The sequence below is a fragment of the Ammodytes marinus genome, assembly GCF_949987685.1.
Source record: "Ammodytes marinus genome assembly, chromosome: 18".
Lineage (NCBI taxonomy): Eukaryota > Metazoa > Chordata > Actinopteri > Uranoscopiformes > Ammodytidae > Ammodytes > Ammodytes marinus.
The window spans coordinates 21,233,786-21,256,271 of NC_137222.1; the positions used below are offsets into that span (position 1 = coordinate 21,233,786).

Below are 22,486 nucleotides of genomic sequence, written 5' to 3' on the forward strand. Positions count from 1 at the left end.
AACGTGTTTGATTTGACTCAGATACAGTGAGTTCGACCATTTGCCCAAAATATTATGATTGGATCGACTTAGAAAAATGCTGTAGCGTACATGTTTACTGGAACTAAAGAGCAGAGTGTGAAATAATAGCCACATACACAAAAAAGAAATTGTAAGGATTTTATATTTTAATTATTAAAAATTAGGCATATTAAGGTAGATATACCACTATGTGCATATAAGCAGACTGCTGTATTTCATCAGTGGTCAGATCACGTCAATGAACAAATCAGGTCAAGTTATGGTTTAATTGTATGTATGACTACGTGAGTCTGTGAAATGTGTCCGAAAAAAATATTTCCAAACAGTGTGTATTATCTTGACTGAAAAACATAATGTCTGTGACCTCTGAACTCATAAACAACCTTTAATTCTTCCAGATCTCTCTCTCTCTCTCTCTCTCTCTCTCTCTCTCTCTCTCTCTTTACATATCAACAGTCAATCTACAAACGTTCAGTGCTTTCATGAATTGACCTTTTAAATTTCACATTTAATTTGGGGTGCAAGCAGAAGCATTTTGCAAAATCTCTATAATGTCTCAAAGTTAGTGGTTCGAGTGCACAGTGCAGTGGAAACAGAAAAGCTTAGTTTCATTGATCTATAGTGGAGATCATACGTATTAAAATATGAAGTCATGTAGTTATTTTTGTAGTTTTCCCGGCAGTCGTGAAACATTGTTTTAAAAGACACTGTCTGTTCGGTTAACTGGGAGTGTGACAGCACATTAAAGCTATTTTAGAAGGATTCATCTGGACTCACAGACGCCTTCGTTGAGAATGTCAAACTCGTAGCTGGCACATTTGAGGGCGGCCATTGAACAAAGGTCCAGGCTGCGGGTCCTCTGGGCCCTGGTCAGCTTGACACAGAACATCTTCTCTTCAGATCTGGGGCAGTCACGGGCAGCTTTGCACTCACACTGCTTAGATTCTGAGGATAGATTTACAATGAGGATAGAAGTTGATATAATATGTGAAGTCTTCAAACTCATGTGTCTTCATTCATTTAACTAATTAAGGTTTATCATTTATATATGATAAGACAAAATTTTAGCATTTTACTAACAAGGGTAATTGTACTAACACAAGAACGTGATGATGTTAAGGTTCAAATTCAAGTTGAAGTAACACAAATGGTCACAAGGACTACATTTAACAATATTACTGTATTTCAGCCTTTCATGTGGAAGCAAAATTTTTTACCCATACTGTATGTTGTAACCATCTTTTACTTATTTCAGCTTTGACTGGCTGCACCCAAAATATTTAGTAAAATCAGCAGTAAGTCATTTCTTCATATGGATTCTTCTTCTTGTTCTCGTCAAGAAAATGAAACTCCGTATTTGCCAAACTGTCCCAAACTATTACATTTAAGGAAATTCACTTGATACAAATCAAGCCTTGATACAGGATGTCTTTGGTTTAAAATGTAAGAAAAGTTTTGTTAAAGGTGATACAAGGAATTTTTAAATATTTCTGAAACAAATTTTTCTCTGATGTCCATAAATATTTTTATTTGGTTTTTCATAATGCTTTTAGTTTATTTTTTCATAATGCTTTTGTCATGGGTACGCTCACCCAGGAACTACAGCTGGCGTAGTAAAAACACTACCGCTTTTGTCCAAAGGGGGTGCAAGAATGAACACAAACTGAAAGTTCCTCGGAGCACCTTTAAGGGGCCAAATCAGCTTTCAGGAGGTTAAGTTGTACAGTAAAATGTTCTCATAATCCAGCGGAGTAACGGCAAACATAAGCATAAAAACATATAACATAAACATATTAAAACAATATACACATATTAGTATATTTTAACCTCCTTAAAGCTAAATTCCATCAAACAGAAAACTGAATGTAAATATGACTTAATGTCACACACAAACTCACCAGAGCAGGTCTCCCAGTCGTAACAGGTGTCCAGATCGCAGGGCTGCTGGACAGAGCTCTTGGAGGACATGTTGGCCCTGAACTTGGCCCATTCCAGTTTGGTCAAATCACTGGTGTCACACTCGCCCTCGCTCACAAAGAACAGCGGATCCCCATGGCAACGACCGGCTTGGAAGGAGCACAGCGACATCGGCACAGTCACACCGATGTCAACGTTTAGGACACAGAGGCTCTCCGGCTGTGAGCTGCCCAAAAACACACACACAGACACACAGACACACACACACACACACAGACACACAGACACACACACACACACACAGACACACAGACACACACACACACACACACACACACACACACACACACACACACACACACACACACACACACACACACACACACACACACACACACACACACACACACACACACACACACACACACACACACACACACACACACACACACACACACACACAGGTCAGTGAGCTCCTTGTTAATAGCATAATGTTTGCCACTTTCATTTTCCACAAGCATTCAATAGTATTTCACAGTTTTATTTAAATATTTAATGATCAAACTTATAAAAGATTGTTAAAGTGTGTGCATATTGATTTAATAACATGGATAATTCATAAAGACTTACCGGCAGCTCTCCCGGTCAATACAGACACATTTTGAGTTCTGTAGTTTCTGTCCTGGACTACACTGACCATCAGGAAGAAACGGTTCCTCTACATTCAGGAGATCAACAGAAAGAAGAGAGAGAAAACATTAGCCCCCTTTGTGTTGGTCTCATCCAATGCTTGGTAAGACAGTCCTGGGTGTTTCCATTGAAACGCTGATAGAACTAGATGTTAATGAGCATATGAATGTTGATGTGCACTTTTTAAACCAATCATCATTCATGTAAAAGAAAAATATGAAGTGAGAATACACTGACGATAAAGCATAATCTGACCTTTTATTGTTGACAAGTGTAGAATAGGCTTATTGTTGCCCCTTGTGGTCGATAGAAGAAAAACACATTCTACAATTGTGACAATGGTTGCTTTCTGCTCTTGAGCCCCAGGGACCAGTGACAAGCAATGTAGCACAGCAGAATAAAACAAAGAAAATAGTGCACCCGGAAACTTACATAGATGAGATTTTTGCTTGTATTACAAGTGCTTTCAGACTACATTGGTAGACGGGGCTGTGTCTGAATAGGATTGTAACTATCTAAAGGCAATGCATCTTTAACACCCACTTCACCCTGTGATTGGCCTGCTGTGCAGAGGTTAGAAAGTAGCAAGGGTTAAAAGTTAGGTCCATTTCAACCAGCTATGACTTTTAAAATGACGCGTGCACATTAAAGACTCGGATCGTAACAGTAGAATGTGCATGGGGACATTCATTATGAATGCGACCGCTTTCCCAGCCGGCATGACCAGACGAGTCCGCGGATGCACAACGGGAAAAGTGTGTGGCTCATACATTGTTGTATCGCTAATTCCCTTTAATACTTTGCAACCATTGTCCATTATCCAACAGCTGACATTTTGAGTAATTGTTCTACTGTACCGTTAGTGCAGCGTAGGTCAGCGGGGATTGGAGGCTCCCAGGTGAGACTGTTGCCACATCGGTAGCGGCCCACTGGCATTGGCCTCAGGCCCTCCTCGTCACAGTTCAGACCCACTGCTTCACCCATTCTGTACTCTTCTTTGTGAGGAACCAGCACCATGCCATCAGGGATATCAGGAGGAAGGCACACTTTCCCTATTGAGCACAGGAAGACAGATGTTAGCTAACGTAGATACAGTATATATTAAAAGGTGCACTACACAGTTTCAGAGGAGGGGTACGTCTTTTACATTTGCAGTGCCTGCAGTTAGTTTACAAAACACATTGTCTCTACATGTAATTCTTAGCATTGAATATTCTATCATCATAACCTGGAACCAAATGTAAGACAATAATATGTTTACAAACAAAACTGCTAGTACACAATAGTGAAACTGTAACTTTAAATGAAGCTTTCTAACTTTTAACAGCTTTTCAGGGATCTCATTTTCCTGTTAGAAAAGTTTGTTTATCCAGTATTGACAGTATACTGTAGAACATGTTCAATAATTCTCTGACAAACCCAAAGCGACATGTGCACCTTTAAAGGTGTTTGTGTTTGTGGAGTGAGACAAACAAACAATGTCAGACACATGGTCGCAAAATGACCAGAGTTCCTGCATCCACGTTGGTCTGTCAGATGAGATAATAGACTTACTGATGCATCTGCCACTTGGTGGACTCCACGTCCCGTCAGGAAGACAGTTGAAGAACTGGAAACCGTCCAGGTCAAATCCACTGTAGCACTGGAACTCCTCGTCCTCGCCAAAGTCATAATACTGCTTGGCTTTCTGTAAAAAGATAATAAACACAAAACAAGTTAGGGACAATCTAAAAACTGTATATAGGCTACTCTCTCAGGTTCTGTTTGTTTATATGATGCTGCTGTAATACACTTTCCACTCTGTTACAATCCATCATGTTCAACTCATAATACTTTTGTTTCCTTCATATTTCTTAATTTCTTTCTTATATGTGCTAATGCTGTAAATACAAGTAATGAACAACAACATAAAACGGTTGAGATAATATAAAACATGTTCTCAGAGGAGAAGTTATAACTGTTGAAAATGCTGTACAATAATGAACACTTTTAATATGATTAGATGCTGATTGCTTATGCTTATTTCTTATGGATGATACATTGGGTAATACTGTACATGTTACCCATAATAACCCCATTTATTTCCATGGCAGTATTGAGCTTTCATATATATAAAAAAACAAGACTAAATAAGTGCGTATTTTTCAATATTCCGGTCAGTTAGATGACACTTTTACCAGGGCGATAAGCAACAGTAGCTGTGGAGGGTCAGTGTTTACCCTGAGAAAGCTGTTGTCTGGATTCTTTGGCCTCAGACAGCCCTGCACACCGGGAGGCAGCTCGTCTCTCCAGCCTTCATAGAAGTCATTATCGTTATCACAGGTCTCCTGTCTAAACAAACGGAAACATATGATTTAGTAAATAGAATTTATAGGAATAGGGACACATTTTCAAAATTCACTTTTTGCAGCAGTGGTTGCATTCCATGCATTGTTTAGTGAAAAATGAACAAGGTGGTTTGTGCACTTGAAATACTTTTTTAATTTCATCTTAAAATGAATACATTTGTTAAGGTAAAATATTTTTTTCCAATAGAGTCCATGTAATAGTGTCTCTAGTTGGACATACAAAATGTGTTGACGTTTTTTGAAGCACTTTACATTTAAGTGAAGTGAATTAGTAGTCACTTGTTTCTTAGATGCACCAGTGAGTGCAAAGCATTATGGGACAATGTAATGTTTGAGTTAAACTGTGGTTTAGTGACGGCATGTTAATGTGTTGGTTACATTGGGGTTATGTCATGTGTTCTCAGTGTCTGTTTTGTGAGGATAGCGTGATCTTTTTATTTAGCAATGTGGTCGACATAATTGTCATTGGATAATTTATGGGATACAGTTGAACCCTAAAAAGAGATCTCTATCCCCTGCTGTATTTCTGTTGTGCTAGCTTCCAACAGTAAGTTTAATCTAATAACTGATAAGCAAACATGTAATTGGTTGACAACCAAATATTAAAATGTATTACGTTAAACAGAAAATACATGTTGAAAGGATACATATAAAATATGTAGCCTTAAATATCTTGTGTTGATCAGGAGTTATCTTTTTTAGTGGGATCAATTCATAATTTTTGTTTTACTGCAATATAAAATAATTAGCTTCCATCTAACCTCATACAATTTGGTGGAACCTGTTGACAAAAATAATAATATCAAAGTCGATGATTACATTTTTTCCTTCGATTGGGATGTATGGCTTTCAAATTGGTGTAAAGGAATGAAAACTATGTAAAATTCTCAAACAGTTGGTCTTACTTTAAAAAGAGGGATATGTGACACACATCCTCCTCTCTGTCAGGCCCCTTGCAGGGTTGTCCTCCTCTCAGAGGGGCGGGGTTATCACAGCGCCTCCTGCGATGTCTCTTCATGGTGGATCCACAGTGGCTCCACGGGCCCCAGCAGCTCCAGTAACCATCCACCGCCTCTGTGGGCAGGACACACCAAAAGCACATGTCCAGTGTGAACTACATATGTAAACTGCACCTTTTTCCATTACTTTGATATGATGAAAAATACCTGCAGAATAATAATATTCCCAACAGCCTTAGTTGTTGAATGTTAGCAAATGCTAAGATGCTGAACATGGTTAACCATTTTACCTTCTGAACACCAGCACGTCAGTAGCAGATGTTAGCATTTAGCTCAAAGCACCGCTCTGTGAGTAAATATTGCCCCAACGACGCTTACTCTGATTTCTGAACTTTAGACAGGCTGCAGTATTAATCAGACAGACTTGGGGGAAAAAAAACAATGGAGTTGTCTTCTGCTCCCAACTGAAAACGAGAACAAAGTGTTTCAAATTTGCTACAATGCTAATTCCTGCAACTTGTTCTCCATAGCAATGGGGGCTGAGGCTCATGGGTATCTCGTCCCAAAGTCAGGAAAGAAACAAAGTTTGAAAAATAAACATTAACAAATACATTTCAGTAAGGTTTAATTATCCGGGAGGCTGGCTAAGCTCATCTCACTACAACCGTATTCCTTCTGTCTTCACATTAACACCAAGCTTACTGTGTTCTACGGCAGTCCGGCTGTATACCTGAAGTGAAGTCGGGGGCTCGTATCTCACAGTTTTCGCCGTATGTGCCGGTCTGACAAACACAGTTGCACTCGGTGCCGGAGAGAACTGGCCTGCCATTATTGGGGCAGGGAGCGCACTTGCAGGTGTCAAACTCCTCCAGGTACTGCAGCAGAGCCTTCCTCAGGTGTCTCCTCTTTGTGACAGCACACGGGATACCCTTAACCAGATCTATGATCAGAAGCAGCTGGACAAAAACACACACACACACACACACACACACACACACACAGACAGGGTGCAATATCAGCATTTTGTAAAATTGTATTGGAAAATTGGAATTATTCTTACGTTGTGTTTAACATTCTCTGCATGATTTCACCTTGTATTCGACCACGACAGGGTTTTCGAGGACGGACAAGGCCCAGTCCCTGTAGGTGTTTTTGTCCGGAGACGGGCCCTGCCTCTCCCAGGCCAGAGCTGCTGCCTCTCTGACCCGACCTCCTTTCACCATGGAGAAAGACTTCTCTGCTGACTTGATGTACGAGCCTGGACCAGAAATATGTTTTTAAGGAAAGAACGTGGTGATAATAAAAAATGGTCCCCCATTAACAGTAGAGTTGGTGTTGGTGATATACCTTCATATTTCTCAGTCATCTTGTTGTTGGTGCATCGGGTTACACGGCTGACTTGGGTGTAGAGGATGACGGAAAATGTGCTGTCTCGCTTCAGGCAGCCGCTCGTCTGCTCATCTGTTTGACCTGTAGGAGGGGTGGAAGATAACCATGTCAATAACTTTATATTAAAGCCACTACGAGTAACATGGCACGTTGGCGTCCCCTTTGGACAAAAGCGGTAGTATTTTTACGACGCGAGCTGTCGTGAAGCTGTTTTATAGCTCGTGCTGGGCGTGCAACATGGGCGTAAAATTGCGTATGGACGGTGTGGACGTGTCCATACCAATATTTAAATGTGCTGAAATTGTCCACACCAATATGAGAACGAGATGACAACGACGAGAAAGGGTTAATGCGTTGCCTCTATATAGTCCCGCCTTATGTATTTTGTGATTGCCTTTGCCTCCTGTTGGTTGTCGTGGGTTGTGTTTTGGTTAGCGGCGATTGGTTGCTTAATTTGAGAGCGGTAAAACAGCTACTGCTGTAATTTCGTGACGGAATCAATCAGCTCAGCTGCTGCGCTGTGAATGCGGCTGAAGGAAGAATGTCGGGGAAGAAAAGGAAAGGAGAAGACATTCGGAACTATTTTCACCAAACAACGGTAAGTAAAGTTAGTAATCAAACATCTCATTGTAACACTGACAATGACATACTGTATGTAGGCCTAGTCTAATCAAGCGTCGTTGGAAAATAAGATCTGACAGGACATGTCTGTCTGGACCACCGGCCATGCAAAGCGAAGTCATTGCTTTTTATTTGTCCTGCAGGTTATCCGATGCCGACAGGCTACATTATACTAAAAGAGAATAAAACACTGACGTTATCATGCCAGGGCAATAGGTGACGGTAATGTGTCACGTCACTTCAAACGCCATAGAAGAAGAGTGGTCAACTAAAGAGAAAATGGCAAAAGAAAAAACCAAAGCAGATGTACGTTTGCGCTGTGCAGATTGCGCACCACATATGCCTATTGATTCTGCTCTGCTATGTGCTGTAGTAAAGATAGGTCACCTTGGAAACAATTAAGCCCCCCGTAGGCTGCGAGCATCTTGTCTTTTTTACTCGCGCGAATCACCATTCTCTGCAGCCGTCACCGGCTCTGTGTTGTTTCTCTCTCACCGGCTCGCCGAGGCTCGGGCACGCTCGCGCTTCAGCTGCGCTCCAACTCCCCGGTTCACTCGTAAACTGAAATTCCGAGTCGGGGACAGCCCTACTGTGAAACATAAGCAGCCAAGGATGTATGAATATAATAAGTTTTTTTGTGCAAAACGATTGATAGCCGCTCAACTCTTGACTAAACTGTACATAGATACATGATAAAACTGGTTTGGTTAATAAACTAGTGAGCGGTTGGATGCTGGGTCTGGGGCGAGGGTGTTTCGCCAAATTTTGTGACGTTTCGCCAAAATGTGTCCCCATCAATATGAACATCAAAGTTACGCCACTGGCGTGCAAGATTCAAATGATCAGGAAGCAATATAGTGGTAAATGGACTTGTATAGCGCTATATCTCCGTTTATCACAGACCCAAAGCGCTTTACATTGGTTTTTTTTTGTACACATTCACCCAGTCACACACACATTCATACACCGATAGCAGCAGCTACCACGCAGGGTAGGCTTAGCACTAGGGTGCTAAGCTAACTATCGGGAGCAATTCGGGGTTCAGTGTCTTGCCCAGGGACACTTTGACATGTGGCGGGGAGACGGGGGATCGAACCTCCGACCCTGCACACCAGAGGCGAACTCCCTACCCACTTCGCCACTGCCGCCACAGTGCACAGTGCATGTCCGTGTGTTGAAAGTGTGAGGGCACCGGACTCTTTTTGGCTCTGTGACACAGCATCAACTAATACCAGTCAGTGTTACACACACATGATTGCAATGAGTTGATGCAGTGTCACCTCTCTGCTGAAAGATTAGGCTACGTGTCCTCACAGAAAGCGAATGAATGAGAGACGGCAGTTAGTATGGATCACGATGAGGTAATGTGTTTATGTTGTTGTAAATAATGACTATTTCAGATGAATAATGGTCATCTGATGATGCTGGTGAGGCAAAGTAAACTTTGTTTTAGTAGGCTACCGCTTATTCATTTAGGAGTCTAGTTCGCTCCCGTGAAATTGTGTATACGTTGCTTGGCAACGCCCTCCCGCCCGCCTATCTCTTCCTTTTAGCTTTTCTTCATTGCATTTTCTTTTTTTTCTTTGATGGCTCAGCCCCATTATCAGTCATTATGACGACAAACAACTGTCTCAAACAAGGCTCCCGCTCCCCTTCCCTCACCTGGAGGGATAAGCTTCTCAAATTGCGTTGTTGCACCACACTGAAATCTGCGACCAATACGGATATGTGACCATAGAGCATGCACGCGTGAACCGAAAATCGGACTGGGTGTGCGACCAGACCAAATGCAGTAATAAAAACTATATAAAAACGTCTTTCTTTGCACTGATGGTCTCGTTTGCTGTTAAAGGTCATTTATGATTATGAGAGGAAACATGAGGCTGTTTAAAAGATATCTAAATGTTACTCGGAGCTGCTTTAAGACACAAAGTACAATTATTGGAGAGAGGTAAGGAAGGTAATGAGATGTAGCCAGGTTAAGGCTATGGTTAACCGGCAGCCCAAACAACTCAGCTTCTTTCAAATATCGAAACCCTTTCCAGTTATTAGTTTGTGTCCAGACTTTTGTGTGAACACTGCAGCAGCCCATTGTGTATCTATGATTTATTTATATATTTTTGGGGGCATTTTTGCTTTTATTTTATTTATGAGGGGAACAACATGTAGAGAACAACCCTGACCGGATTCGAAGTCCCGTGTCTGCTGCAAGAAGGACATGCGAGGGTGGGCGCTCTTAACAGTTCACCACGAGCGCTCCGTCTCTCTATGATATTGATCCTCATCCATGTTGTGTGCTGCTGTTGTACCTGAAGTCTTCAGCTCCTCTCGGCTGTACTGGTACATCAGGTCATAGTTGCCGCCCAGTGTCCCTGAGCTGTAGTAGTGTGTCCCAAAGCGCTGGAAGATGTCTCTGTACAGGGCATAGTTGTACTGCAGAGGAAGAGCGTGGAGGAACTGGAGAAAGGGCTGCGACAGGACCAAGTCCCCCGGGTCCCTCACCTTGAACTTGGACACAGGCAGAACCTGGTTCACCCGGAAAAACTTGGAGTCCTACATGAGCGAAGACAAGGAAGGCAAAGATTATGGCCATATCTGAAACTGGCCATGTGTGTGCATATTAACAAAGACATGCAGGTGTGTGTGTGTTTGCATGGTCTTGTGTTAATGTTGTTGTTGGGACCTTGTTTAAAACCGTTAGAGTTAGGAAGGACATATCGCTACAAATGTGTGTGTGTTGTTTGAGTAACTCACCATTTTCTTTGAAGCTTGAAAAGCATGTTTCTTAGAGCTGGATTGCGATGCAGCCCTCGAACGGAATACAAAGAAGAGGAAGGAAAACCTGTCTCGATTGTCGCTCTGACTTTCAGACGAACTAGATGTCTTCATATTGATGGGCTCGCTGTGCACCTCCTGGGGTTCGATGCTGAAGTCCTCAATCACGGCAGCCTTTAAGACCACAACCACATCTGTTAGATTACTAGGTCTACAAGAACAAGAATAGTAAGAACAAAAAATAAATGTGCTTAAAAGAGACTCTCTGCAAACCACTGATGAACTTAATTGATTGAGACCTCTGCAGGTAGAATGTGTACATTTCTGACCACGATAGGGACACTTTCAAAGCAATATTACACCAGACAGCAATGCTGTGCAATATTTTAAGCACAAGTTTTCACCAGGATTGAATTTTTTCAGCAAACAAAAAATGTATTGTAATTCTTTTTTAACTTAACCCATTCAAACCAACACATGTTCATGTCTGATCATTTCTATTTGGGAGTTGGGGTTATTAAGGTTCCTCATGATGAAGTAAGACATATGTCAATTGAAGAGATTTTATTTCCAGTGCTGTCAGTCACTTTTCACTTTATCGAAGTACCTTACTTATTATACGATTTTTCAAGAGAAGAAAGGAGAAGAAAATATCTGCTAATGCTCGCAACACAAATTAACATAGTATACTATGTAACATTTACAAAATAATTTACATTATATATTGCATATGGGTGAAAGGGTAGCATTGCAACTTAAAAAATCGGACTTTCCCATACTTAATACGTGGCCTTGAAAAATTTAGAATACTTATTTATATGAAAAGGAATCGGGTCGGAGTTTTCTGCGAAAATACAAAGCATTTGACGTTACTGCGAGACCCAAGTGTGTTTCGAATACAAATTGGAGAAGAAGAAGCTCAACCAGTCAGCCACAACAGCTGGAGTAGTTCCTCATTGCAGCTCAATCGGGGTCTGATGTGCTTGTCATAGGACCAATGGTCATGTTTGGATAACCTTCCCAACTGTCACAGCTGGCTGCCATCTTTAAGTGAGGAGCATTCTCAAGTGTGCTAACAGGGCAGGGAGTTGTGAAAAAAGAGCACAACTGATTTAACATTAGGTTGTTCAGCTTGACAAATTACTACAAAAATGTATACTACCTTAATGTCCAAGCTCTCAAAGTTGTGAGGTACTCTGTGGTAGAGCAGCGTGCTTGGAGGCCTCCTGATGGTGCAAGTTCCTCCCATAAACATGTTGTCCAGTACCTGTCCCCTCGGCTCCTCTGCTAGAGCATCAAACCTTCACACACAGACACACACAAAGTCAAACGTTGTGTTTTATAGATGAAGAACATAGGGAGGGCTTGGCAGAAAGGATTGTAATTTATGAAGGGAGGAAAAGCAAAGTTGTAAACTCTGCCGTGACCTTTAGCCTACCCATTTCCCACCAGGTCAGCCCCGGGGGCCACCCTCTTCTCTGCTGGACACACAATGTTGAAGTTGACACAGTCCCTCTCGTCAGAGTTGTCTCCACAGTCGTTCTGTCTGTTGCATTGTAGTGTAGAGTTGATGCAACGTCCTGCAACATATTTTTTCGACAATTAAATGTTGGTATATTTGTCTTAATATGTGTGTGTGTGTTTGAAACCGGCAGTTAGATTCAGGGCCAATCTGAGCAGACTCGTCTTTTTGGAAGGTGGTGCTTAATGAACATGGAGCGTTCCAGTCAGAGGCTGAAAAGAGGAGATTCAGCAAAGGCACTGTGAGAAATATAAAGGATGTTGTGGACACTACCACAAGAAAAAAGGTCCAAGTGGACACACAAATAAAACATTTTAACCATAACCTGAGCATTATATGTGAGCCAGGAGCTGAAAGGATTTGATTTGATATTTTCAATCAGCTAGAAAATGTATGATTATGATGAAATAAAACTACACCAGTTTTAGAGAATTGCACACACTACTCACCACTATCACACTTGAAGTTGTCTTTGCATTCGATGGGTGCTAACTTGCACTCTGTGGCGGGGTAACATGGCCTCTCCTCTGTCAGCTCCGGGCTGCAGGCCGACCCACCAAACTGGGAAGGCCTCTGGACAGACCTCGTCCGTAACTGTGGGCAGCAACATGTGAGCGAGACGAAATTGGATTCATCTCATTTATAATACTTTGCACTTAAACTTAGTGATCGCCAATTGAAAAGTGTTGCTATTAAAATATTGGTTGTTAGAAAAGACAGATGAATACATACAACTGGAGGAACAGAGGTGTGCATTGTTGTATAATATACATTAATATTTCACATCACATAAGATTCCAGCCCTGAAAAGCTATAAGCTATTCTTAATAAGCTACCAATTTATTTATCCAACCATTTTTTATTTCCTCACTGGTTCACAAAAAGAAATCACCCTGGACATACCATGCATACTGAACTAGGAAAAACCGCATTCAGGTACTACACTCCTCACTGCTGGATACACTTTTGGACTCAATCAGGCTAGATAGTTTTTTTTTAACCTTAGCCCAATCAATCAATCAATAGTGAGAATGAGTCTGTAGCAAAGACACAGCTATATTTTTCATCAAGTAATTTAGTTTTGTTTCTTGCCTGTTTCTTGGCGCAGGGCGAGCATTCGGACCAAGGCCCGAAGTCTGTGAGCAGGCAGTTGATTGGACAGGCCTGCTCATTACAAGCTCTACTGTCAGCTGTCCTACACAGCTGCTGGCAACTGCTCCTATAGTAATAATCATCACGCTGGAAATACCTATAATAAAAAATATGAAAGTCACTTCTTGCATAATCACTGCGACATAATCTGCATTTGGCTCTGGCTCAATTTTCACAGCAGTTTTAAATGGCAGAATTCATAAGAAAAAATGCCATACTTTTAATTCTCAACCACCACCTGTTATCACCTGTGTCTGTGCTGTGTACCGTAGTTGCATGTCTTGGAGCAGGCAGACCAGGATCCCCATGCGGCCCGGTCACAGAAACAGGCCAGTCCAGCTGAGAGCCAACTGAAGAGCTGAAGCAGCAGGACCAACCGGCTGGAAGGAGCCATCAGGGATCTTCTAACTGGTTTCAACTTCTCTGGAGAATCATTTCACAATCAGGCCGGAATCAACGACTTCCTCTTGTATTCAATTAAAATCAATACACCTTTTCCAAAGTGTAAATATAGTGAATATAGTGTCCGCTAAGGAAACTCTTTCCAACACGTATCAAGATAAATGGGCACAGGACATTTTATTTAAACCAAAATTGAGGACTTATGCTACGATTAAGAACTATTACAGGAAGGAGAAAAATGTGTGTGCTCCTTTATCTAAAAAGCAAAGATCACTGTGCGCCCAGCTACGCTCTGGAATCTTGCCCCTGCACCTGGAGACAGGACGTTACCGCGGGGTCCCAGAGGAGGAAAGACTCTGCGATTATTGTACCATTGATGTGGAGAACGAGTTTCATTTTCTGTTTTATTGCCCTCTGTACCATGGGTTGCGTCAGAGATTGTTCGATCAGTGTGGTGATGTTGATTTCATGTGGATGAATGATGCAGACAGGCTAAAGTGGCTCTTTGACTTTAAGGTATTTGCCCTTGCTGGCTATCTGGAGAAGGCCTGGGCCAAGAGAACAAAAAACACTTATAAATGAGATCTTTATGTTTGCTTTTCTTTTCTTTTCTTTTGTTTGCGTCTGTTTCCTTGTTGTCCTACAGTGAAATGTGATCACCATTTACAGGAAGTGAATGTTATCATTTGAATTTGATACAGTTGTTGGTGTTTTATAATCCCGAAGGGGATGGGTCCTTGTTTGGACATGACACAATAATAAAAATTCATTCATTCATTCATTCAGACAGTGTTGAAATTGGTAAGTTATTACATTTATTTAAAGCTGGGGTAGGGGAGAGTGGCCTAAGTTGTGCATTTTGGAAGTTGTGCCACCCCTTGTTTCTAGAAAACCGTGGAAGAAATTGGAAATGTGACCACATATTTAAGAAGAGCCATCCATTTGACTCATCCTGTAAAGAAGGGAGACACAAGGAATAAGATATAAGAACATTTAAGCTCAAAAAACTGTGTTTTGCCTTTCAAAGTAAAATTTCCATGATCAAGGTTTTTTGATTATTGTGTCTGAACAATTATAGACAAGTTTGAAAACATTTGACACATGTTTTAGTGCTTTGGTATGCTACATTTTGAGTCTATACAGTTAGCACGATGTCAGCCCTAAATTGCTGCATCATGCTTATTATCCAAATTTCTAGGATTGGGGTGATTTGTGCCAAAGGGCCTAGGTGAGTTATAAGTAAGTAAGTAAAATGTATTTATAAAAGCTCATTTATGACAGTTTGCACTGTCCAAAGTGCTGTACATAGTGCATTCAGTAGGTAAACAATGAAGGTAAATAACCAAAATAAAAGACGTAAAGCCCATACATCCACATAAACACAGATAGTAGTGCAGAGGTAAGATAGTTAATGGGGAGGAAACACCAGGGTGTACATATGGGTTTTGAGCCTTGATTTAAAGGCAGAAATGGAGGGGGAATCACATTTGTCAGGTGGCAGTTGGTTCCATAAGCACGGAGCAACTAGTGCAAAGTACATTTCTGAGAGTTGTGCCAGTGGCATGGCTGTATACGCTGGTCACCAAAAGAAAGTGATTGTCTACAGTAGCTCAGAAGAGAGTGACATCTCAATTCCACTTAACGACACCACTGATGAGAGTTCAGATGGCCAGAAAGATGATGATGGTGACTTTGTCATTGTGAGCTTTGCAGGGAAAACCATTAGATCTGCTAGGCCTTGTTTAAGAAAATTGTCCTTCAATCTTTGTCAACTATTTACTTTATTTACTTTAAATACACCTTAAATAAGTGATTGTCTAATGGATTTGTCTTGCATTACAGTTTATGAGATATATAGCAATGGCACAATTTACCCCATGGTATTCTCTCCAACCGCACAACTTACACCACACCGGGGGCAAGTTGTGCAACAAGACAACTTTTTTTCCGAAAGCTATATTTCTTCAACAGTTTATTCCAGATCCAAAGTTTTTATTGCCAGGGATGCACAACACCCTGAAATATATGTACATATTTGAGTTGGAGACTTTACTGTCAAGGCCTTACTTTAAAGTCACTTTGAGTGAAAAGTTGCACAACTTAGGCCACTCTCCCCTATATGATTTGGGAGAAAATAGCAGTTGGGATAGAGATTCGAATCCAAATACCTCAACCGCTCCACTTGTGTTCTCTCTGGTCCCTCCCTGACACGCTCTACACCAACAACGTCGGTGCCAAAGTGAATGGACAGTCCCAACAGCCAATAAGAACGGAGAGTCGGAGCCTCGCTCTGATTGGTCAAAGTGTACATGAGCGGTGGCAATTTTTGGGGCCGGCACACAGAGTTATTATACAATATGGCCGGCACACAGAGGCAGGGGAGAGCAAAGTGATGAGTAGATATTCTCAGACCACTGCATATAGCTGAATGGCTAATCTGACATTTTTGCCAAATATTACAGTGAAAAAGCTACCCAACCCAGCTTTAATTGGATTTTTATACTTTTTCAGGAATTGTATCATATTGATTACTTAGTTTACTTTAATAAATACGATACAATATCAGTATTACATAACAGGATAAAATCAAACTGAAAATTAGATACTCAAAATCAAAGGATGACTTGATGCTCCCACAGGTTTTCATTGAGGAACATCCTAACAGACTTTCTGTTGCATGTGAAGATGACGATTGAACTGTGAAGACATATATAAACCCAAACCTAAACTCAAATCTACTGCAGTTCAAAATGTTGCAGCACATTTCTGATGCACCGAAAAGGCCCTCTAGACAAGGCAAGCTGAGTTTTAGTGAAATAAGTGTTTTTAGCATGAAAATGGGCGCTCAATAGGGAAAAGACAAACAAAAATGGCAGATAAATATAATCATACAAAGCAACAAACACAGGGTGATGCTGCAGTTTGTAGGGATAATACATTCTAAGTTAATTTAATTAAAAAAAAAAAACATAACATAAACAAACAACATATTTTACTTAAGTTTAGTCAAAAAGATTAAAAGAAGTCAATCTGACTCACCACATAGACTGAGGACGTCCTCTTCAGCAGATATTAAAGCCAATCAGTGAGTAGCTCCTGTGTTTGACTGCGGTTCAGAGTTTTCTCACAAAGTGCACTCTGCACTGCAGACAGAGCTGAATTTGACTTGAGGTTTGTGGCTGAGTTGCCAGTAGCGTTATAAAACCTCCCCCGTTGATTTAACAGGAATCCAGCTGTTCTTTTTTTTTTTTTACTTAAATTGCCCAATCATTGTCCAAATTGTCTCAGAATAAATAAATACTTAAAGATATTCTACCCTTGTGTCCCTGGATGTTACTGGAAGTTTAGCGCTCTGGAGTTTCCCGGCTGTACAGATATGAACCAGATGTTCTGTCTTTGAGACTTGACAGTTAAGAGATAGTGTGAGGGGTGAGAACACTGCTTTTCCTTCCCCCACTTTCTTCAGTTAGCCAAAAACTTGCACAATCTGGGACTATGGACAATCACATTTGGTCCATGTTGTAAAAGAAATAGGCATACGTGAATTCTGCCAAATTTGTAAAACTGCAACGCTGTAACTGAAACCTTAAAAAAATTTGCATACAAGGGAGGGACTATCATTTCTGATTGGCTGATCTTGCACTGTCTGTTTGGTTTCTTAAGGGACAGGAGGTTAGCTAGGCCTAAATAAGTAGCTAAATTATCAATTATCAGAAAGTAGTGTTGTTATGTGCACTTACAAAATGGTGAATGAATGTGAAGTTAATAAACATACAAAAGTGTATAAGTGTAAAAAGCACAAGAGTATAAAATTAAAATTGTCCTTACAGCAGGACACGGCATAACTGCTGATTTTTATTCGGGGAGTAAATTACATTTTTGAAGTGTCCGAGGAGCTGGCAGCTCTGCAGAGTCTCACGGATACTACGACAGGAGAGGATTTATTTTTATTTTTTTAAGATTATTTTTTGGCATTTTCAAGCTTTATTAGATAGTACAGAGTTGAAATGGGGAGACAGAGAGAGAGGGGGGATGACCTGTAGTAAAGGTCCACGGGTCGGACCCGAACCATCGACCACTGCAACGAAGGCCGGAGCCAACATGGCACGTGCGCTATCCACCACGCCACCGGGGCACCCCAGGAGAGGATATTTTTTGTAAAAAAAAAACGATAGAAGAATTGGATTTAGACTGGTCTAAGCTGGCTAGCGGCACAACGGATCGAGCTCCGAGTATGGTTGGTGCGTCGCGGGGCTAGTGGGGCGCATAAAAAGAGAAATGGAGGAACGAGGTCTCTGAGAAACCAACGGTCAAGTTTCCAACCAAGAAGTGCAAGGACGCACTGGAATCGCTGAGAGCTGAGTTCAGTGTGCAGTTCCGTGAGCTTCATGCCCACGTTAAGGACAATTGCATATTTCAGAACCCTTTTGCTGCCGACATTAATGACACCCTGCCTTCTCTTCAATTTGGCTGAGTTGCAGACCTGCGATGTGCTGAAAGACACATTCAGCCCCAACTGTCTCATACGTAGAGTAGGCTACTATGCTTCCCTCCCATACAAGACCTTTCCTAACATAAGAAAGCATGCAGTCCACAGTTTTGGGAGCACATATATCTGTGAGCAAACTTTTTCACGCATGAAGCTGATAAAAAAATAAGACGAGATCAAGACTCTCAGATCAACACCTGCATCAGTCTTTTAAACTGGCTGTAACTAAAGGCCAGGACACACCAGTCCGACTCGTTCCGACTACCCAAAAAATGGAGTCGCCGTTTCAGGAAGCTCCAGTCTTCCCGTCGCGGCCAAAAAACACACCGAGACGACTGCTTATTTTCCGTACGCTCTGCGCTTGCGCGGGACGTAATGTCTCCACAACAGCAGGCGGCGCTAATCTGTATTGTGGCCCGAAAAAATACGAAAGCCGGAAATGATGGGACAGCTCTCTAGAGCATAAGTAGATAGAAATACTTATTTATATTTATGGACCATAAGAGCACAATTTTTAGCAGAGAGTGTCGAGCATGGTGTCGAGCAGTCAACAAGGGTTGATGCATGTGAGTACTCTCAAAACGAAACGAACAAACACATTAAAACGATGGCTAGCTGTTGTTAGCTGTTTGTGCTACCCGCCTCACTTCCGGGCTTCACTGATTCGCTAGCCCTCCACCAATCAAATTGCTCCAAATGAAAGACAGTCGGCCACCGAAACAAGACGGCGATTATCTGGCCGGTGTGTCCTGGCCTAAAGATAATCGCCGTCGTAGTGTCGGTAGGGGGTCGGGACACGAATCTGTTTGGTGTGTGCCGTGACGTCGGCCGACATGTTCAATCGGCGGCCGACTGTCTTTCATTTGGAGCAATTTGATTGGTGGAGGGCTAGCGAATCAGTGAAGCCCGCTTTTCTTTATTAGACTTAAATTCACTATCTGACCCTCATTAACTTTTCTTGTACGTGTGTTCTGTTATAAATATTGTTTCTACACCAAGCTGTCAACACTTCTCAAAATTGCTAAATCACGCTGCGACATAATTGTTCGTATTGAATATTATACAATAAAAAATAACTGTGGGGGGTTAGCGTAATTGTACTTGATGACATCATTAAACATCGTCGGCTTTTTCATAAGCTACAAGGTAAGCCGATAAGCTAATTTAAGGTAAAAAGCTCATCCCTTAATAGTGATTAAAACAAATTGAGGACGATATAATATGTTATGCAGTTTGTCTGTGTGTTGTTTCTCCGTCTAGTATGGTAACATGGACGTTTGGTTGTATGTCGTTTACCGGGGAATAATGCATTATTAGAATTAGTTCAGCCAAAAGTTTGGTAAGGTAAGCTAGTTAGCACGGGGAAGAAAACAAAACTCTTATTGACAAGAAGGAGGCTCCTTTAGTAAATCACCGATTTCAGCTTTCAGATTTAGCTTATATGTATTAACACTACTTGAATTTAGCTGTTTAACATCAGGTATTTACACCCTTCAAATACATTTTAGATTAGATTGCGCCGACTACTGGTGCAAAGCCTGACATAAATTATGTAGAATGAACTTCCCTTTGACAGATGAAGGCTATTACTTGACAGACAATTTAAGTGTGACTGTCCCTGTGTAATATATATTTTATTAAAATGATCAATATATATATAATCCTATTCAAAACCTGTAGGTGTATGCAATGTGTTCTCTAAAAACTGTCAAGCTTTAGCACGGGATAAAACCTTTCCTATAGCAACAGGCTATAGCTCAAATCTATTTGTCCAACATCTGGCACCTGCATTCAGATGAGACATGTAACTCTGCATTCATGCTTTTGATTTGATTGTATATCTTCCTCCAGTAGAATACCATGAATACAGTTTGTATGTGTTGACATGATAATAAGAAAGTGGAGAACTGTCATGAGTTGTCTTATACTTTACAGCTTTCTTTGAAAGCCAACACGTTGGCTCACTGTTCAAATAAGATTTCTAAGGTTAAAGACTTTACCTCCGATCAAATTACTATGAGTTAGATAATTGTGTAGCCCCTAATACATTATGCAGTGCTCTAATCATAATTTATTTTGCATTCTCCAGATGCCAACTCAAAAAAAATGTGTTATATGCAGAGAGGACATTGGGGTGTCTAGCAGGCCTGTGGACACTGTGGCTCAAAGCAGCATTACAAAGTGAAATTGGAGGAAAGGAAGAGCAAAATTACATCTAAATGGAGAGAGAAACAGAAAAAGAATTGTAGCCTTAACCAGGTGTAGGACGCCACTCGTTTGCAAGTAAGTTTTTTCATTTACAATATTTGTGATGAAGTAAATATCACACACAAATCACAGTTATTCAAATGTATGTGCACATTGCTTTATTGCTGTTAATCCTGTAGTATTCCTAAGTATGCCATGCTTTTTTCTTTTAAGTAAATAATAAACATTAAAAGTAAATAAGTTAGGAAGTTTTCTCACCATAGTCTTGATTATTCCATGATGTGGACTATTGAGCACCATCAAATTAAGACTGAAAAAATACAGCACACTAAGAGAGTATTGTGATGTAAACAGAGCAAGAAAAGGAACATTTTAATTAAAACATATTCAATTATAAGGTTGTTCCATGTCCATATGTAATGGTTATGATATCTTGTAGTCTTTGTCAGTAACATTGAAAAATACGCGCAGATTAAAAAAAAAATTGCCATTCCCACTAAGAATCTAAATACATGGTTTTCTACATACTTGTAGTAATGTATTCAATTCGTATGTATGTATGACTGTACTGTATTACTGTAGCTCCACAAGCGGGGCCTTCTGGAGAGACATCCACTTCTCCTGCTCACACGGAAAACCCCTAAAGGGTTTGAAGCCGAGTCCCTATGTCCATGGAAACTGAACACAAGATGTCAATGATGCTCTGGACACTATCACAAAGATTTATGAAGGAATTCTTAATGATAATATACATTACTGTACATCTGACTTGTTGCCAAGAACACCGGATTTTAATTTAGAGAGTGACATTGGGGCTGACACTACGACACTACTATCATTTTGGGTAAGTTAAAGGAGTTTTGTCACGGTTGGCCTGTTTGAAATTAGCAGGAACTCTGACTACCCTCACTTTACAGTTCAACATTGATGGTTTACCTCTATTCAGGAGTTCAAAACTACAGTTTTGCACCATACTTGCTTGTCTCACATGTGACTACATAAAGACCCCCTTTCCAATTGATATCCTTTGTGGGTTAAGCAAGCCAAAGATTGTTGTTGAGTACCTGCATCGATTCATCTAAGACCTTCAAAATGTACTGGCTAATGGCATAACTCATAATGGCAAGCAATTTAAGGTTTTGGTTTCTTCGATTATCTGTGATACTCCGGCTAGAGCTTTCAGCAAGCAAAAAAAGGCCTTTAACGGATATTCAGGGTGTGACTAGTGTTTTCAGGAGGGTGTGTGGAAGAACAAAATGACCTATCCTGAAACTAAAGTGAGACCCAGGACAGACTCAAGTTTCGCTGAAATGGCCCTTTAGCTGGGGGAGTTAAAATGGTGTCAATGTTCCCAATTGATTACATGCATCTCTGTTGTCTTGGGGTAACAAGGAAGCTACTGAATATGTGGTTAAAGGGCAAAAATAAGGCAACAAGGCTTTCCTCTCAAACTGTTGCTACAATTTCAAGGAAGTTGCTAACGCTAAATGTGTTCACGCCGTGTGAATTTAACCGTAAACCAAGGGGACTGTCTGAGATCGATCGTTGGAAAGCAACTGAGCTGAGATCATTCATGTTGTACTAAGGTCCTATTGTTTTGAAAGATTCTCTTGCTATTGAGATCTATGAAGATTTCATGTTGTTTTCTGTTGGCATCCTAAATTATGATGTTATACCACATGAGTCTTTTGAGGCAGTATTAAATACCTGTTTTGTAGCCTTAATCTCAGGTTTCATACAAAACATTTTACTAACAAATGCATCAATTCTAAAATGTTGTTTTATTTAACTGGTGTTATTAATCCCACTTGTCTCTCTCTCTCTCTCTCCCAGGTACCTATGATGAAGCTAAGCGGCGAGAAAATAACTCGACAACTACAATGTGTGCCACCTCTGCTCTGGAGTCTGAGGAGGAAGGAGACATGCGGAGGAAAAGAAGATCAAGGTAAACTTCTTATCAATATGTTATGCTTTACTTAGTACTCATGATCTG

At 40.9% G+C, this 22,486-nt stretch overlaps 1 protein-coding gene across 2 annotated transcripts; it reads right to left on the reverse strand.

Annotated features, from left to right (window-relative positions):
* Positions 1–31: 31 nt before the first annotated feature.
* On the reverse strand, positions 32–16,972 carry c6.2 (complement component 6, duplicate 2). Of its 2 annotated transcripts, none has more exons than XM_080046427.1 (18): positions 16,836–16,972; positions 13,643–13,817; positions 13,335–13,491; positions 12,692–12,836; positions 12,159–12,300; positions 11,883–12,021; positions 10,700–10,894; positions 10,255–10,498; positions 7,283–7,405; positions 7,027–7,193; positions 6,666–6,891; positions 5,882–6,050; positions 4,848–4,959; positions 4,183–4,315; positions 3,486–3,680; positions 2,569–2,656; positions 1,920–2,164; positions 32–966 (listed from the first exon to the last, which is right to left on the reverse strand). In XM_080046427.1, the coding sequence occupies exons 2-18, from the start codon at positions 13,786–13,788 to the stop codon at positions 785–787; spliced, it is 2,808 nt and encodes a 935-aa protein (XP_079902553.1). In that variant the 5' UTR covers positions 13,789–13,817; positions 16,836–16,972; the 3' UTR covers positions 32–784. The 2 variants fall into 2 exon arrangements, with proteins under 2 accessions (XP_079902553.1, XP_079902554.1); XM_080046428.1 differs by having other exon boundaries at positions 13,643–13,812; positions 16,836–16,931.
* Positions 16,973–22,486: the final 5,514 nt, after the last annotated feature.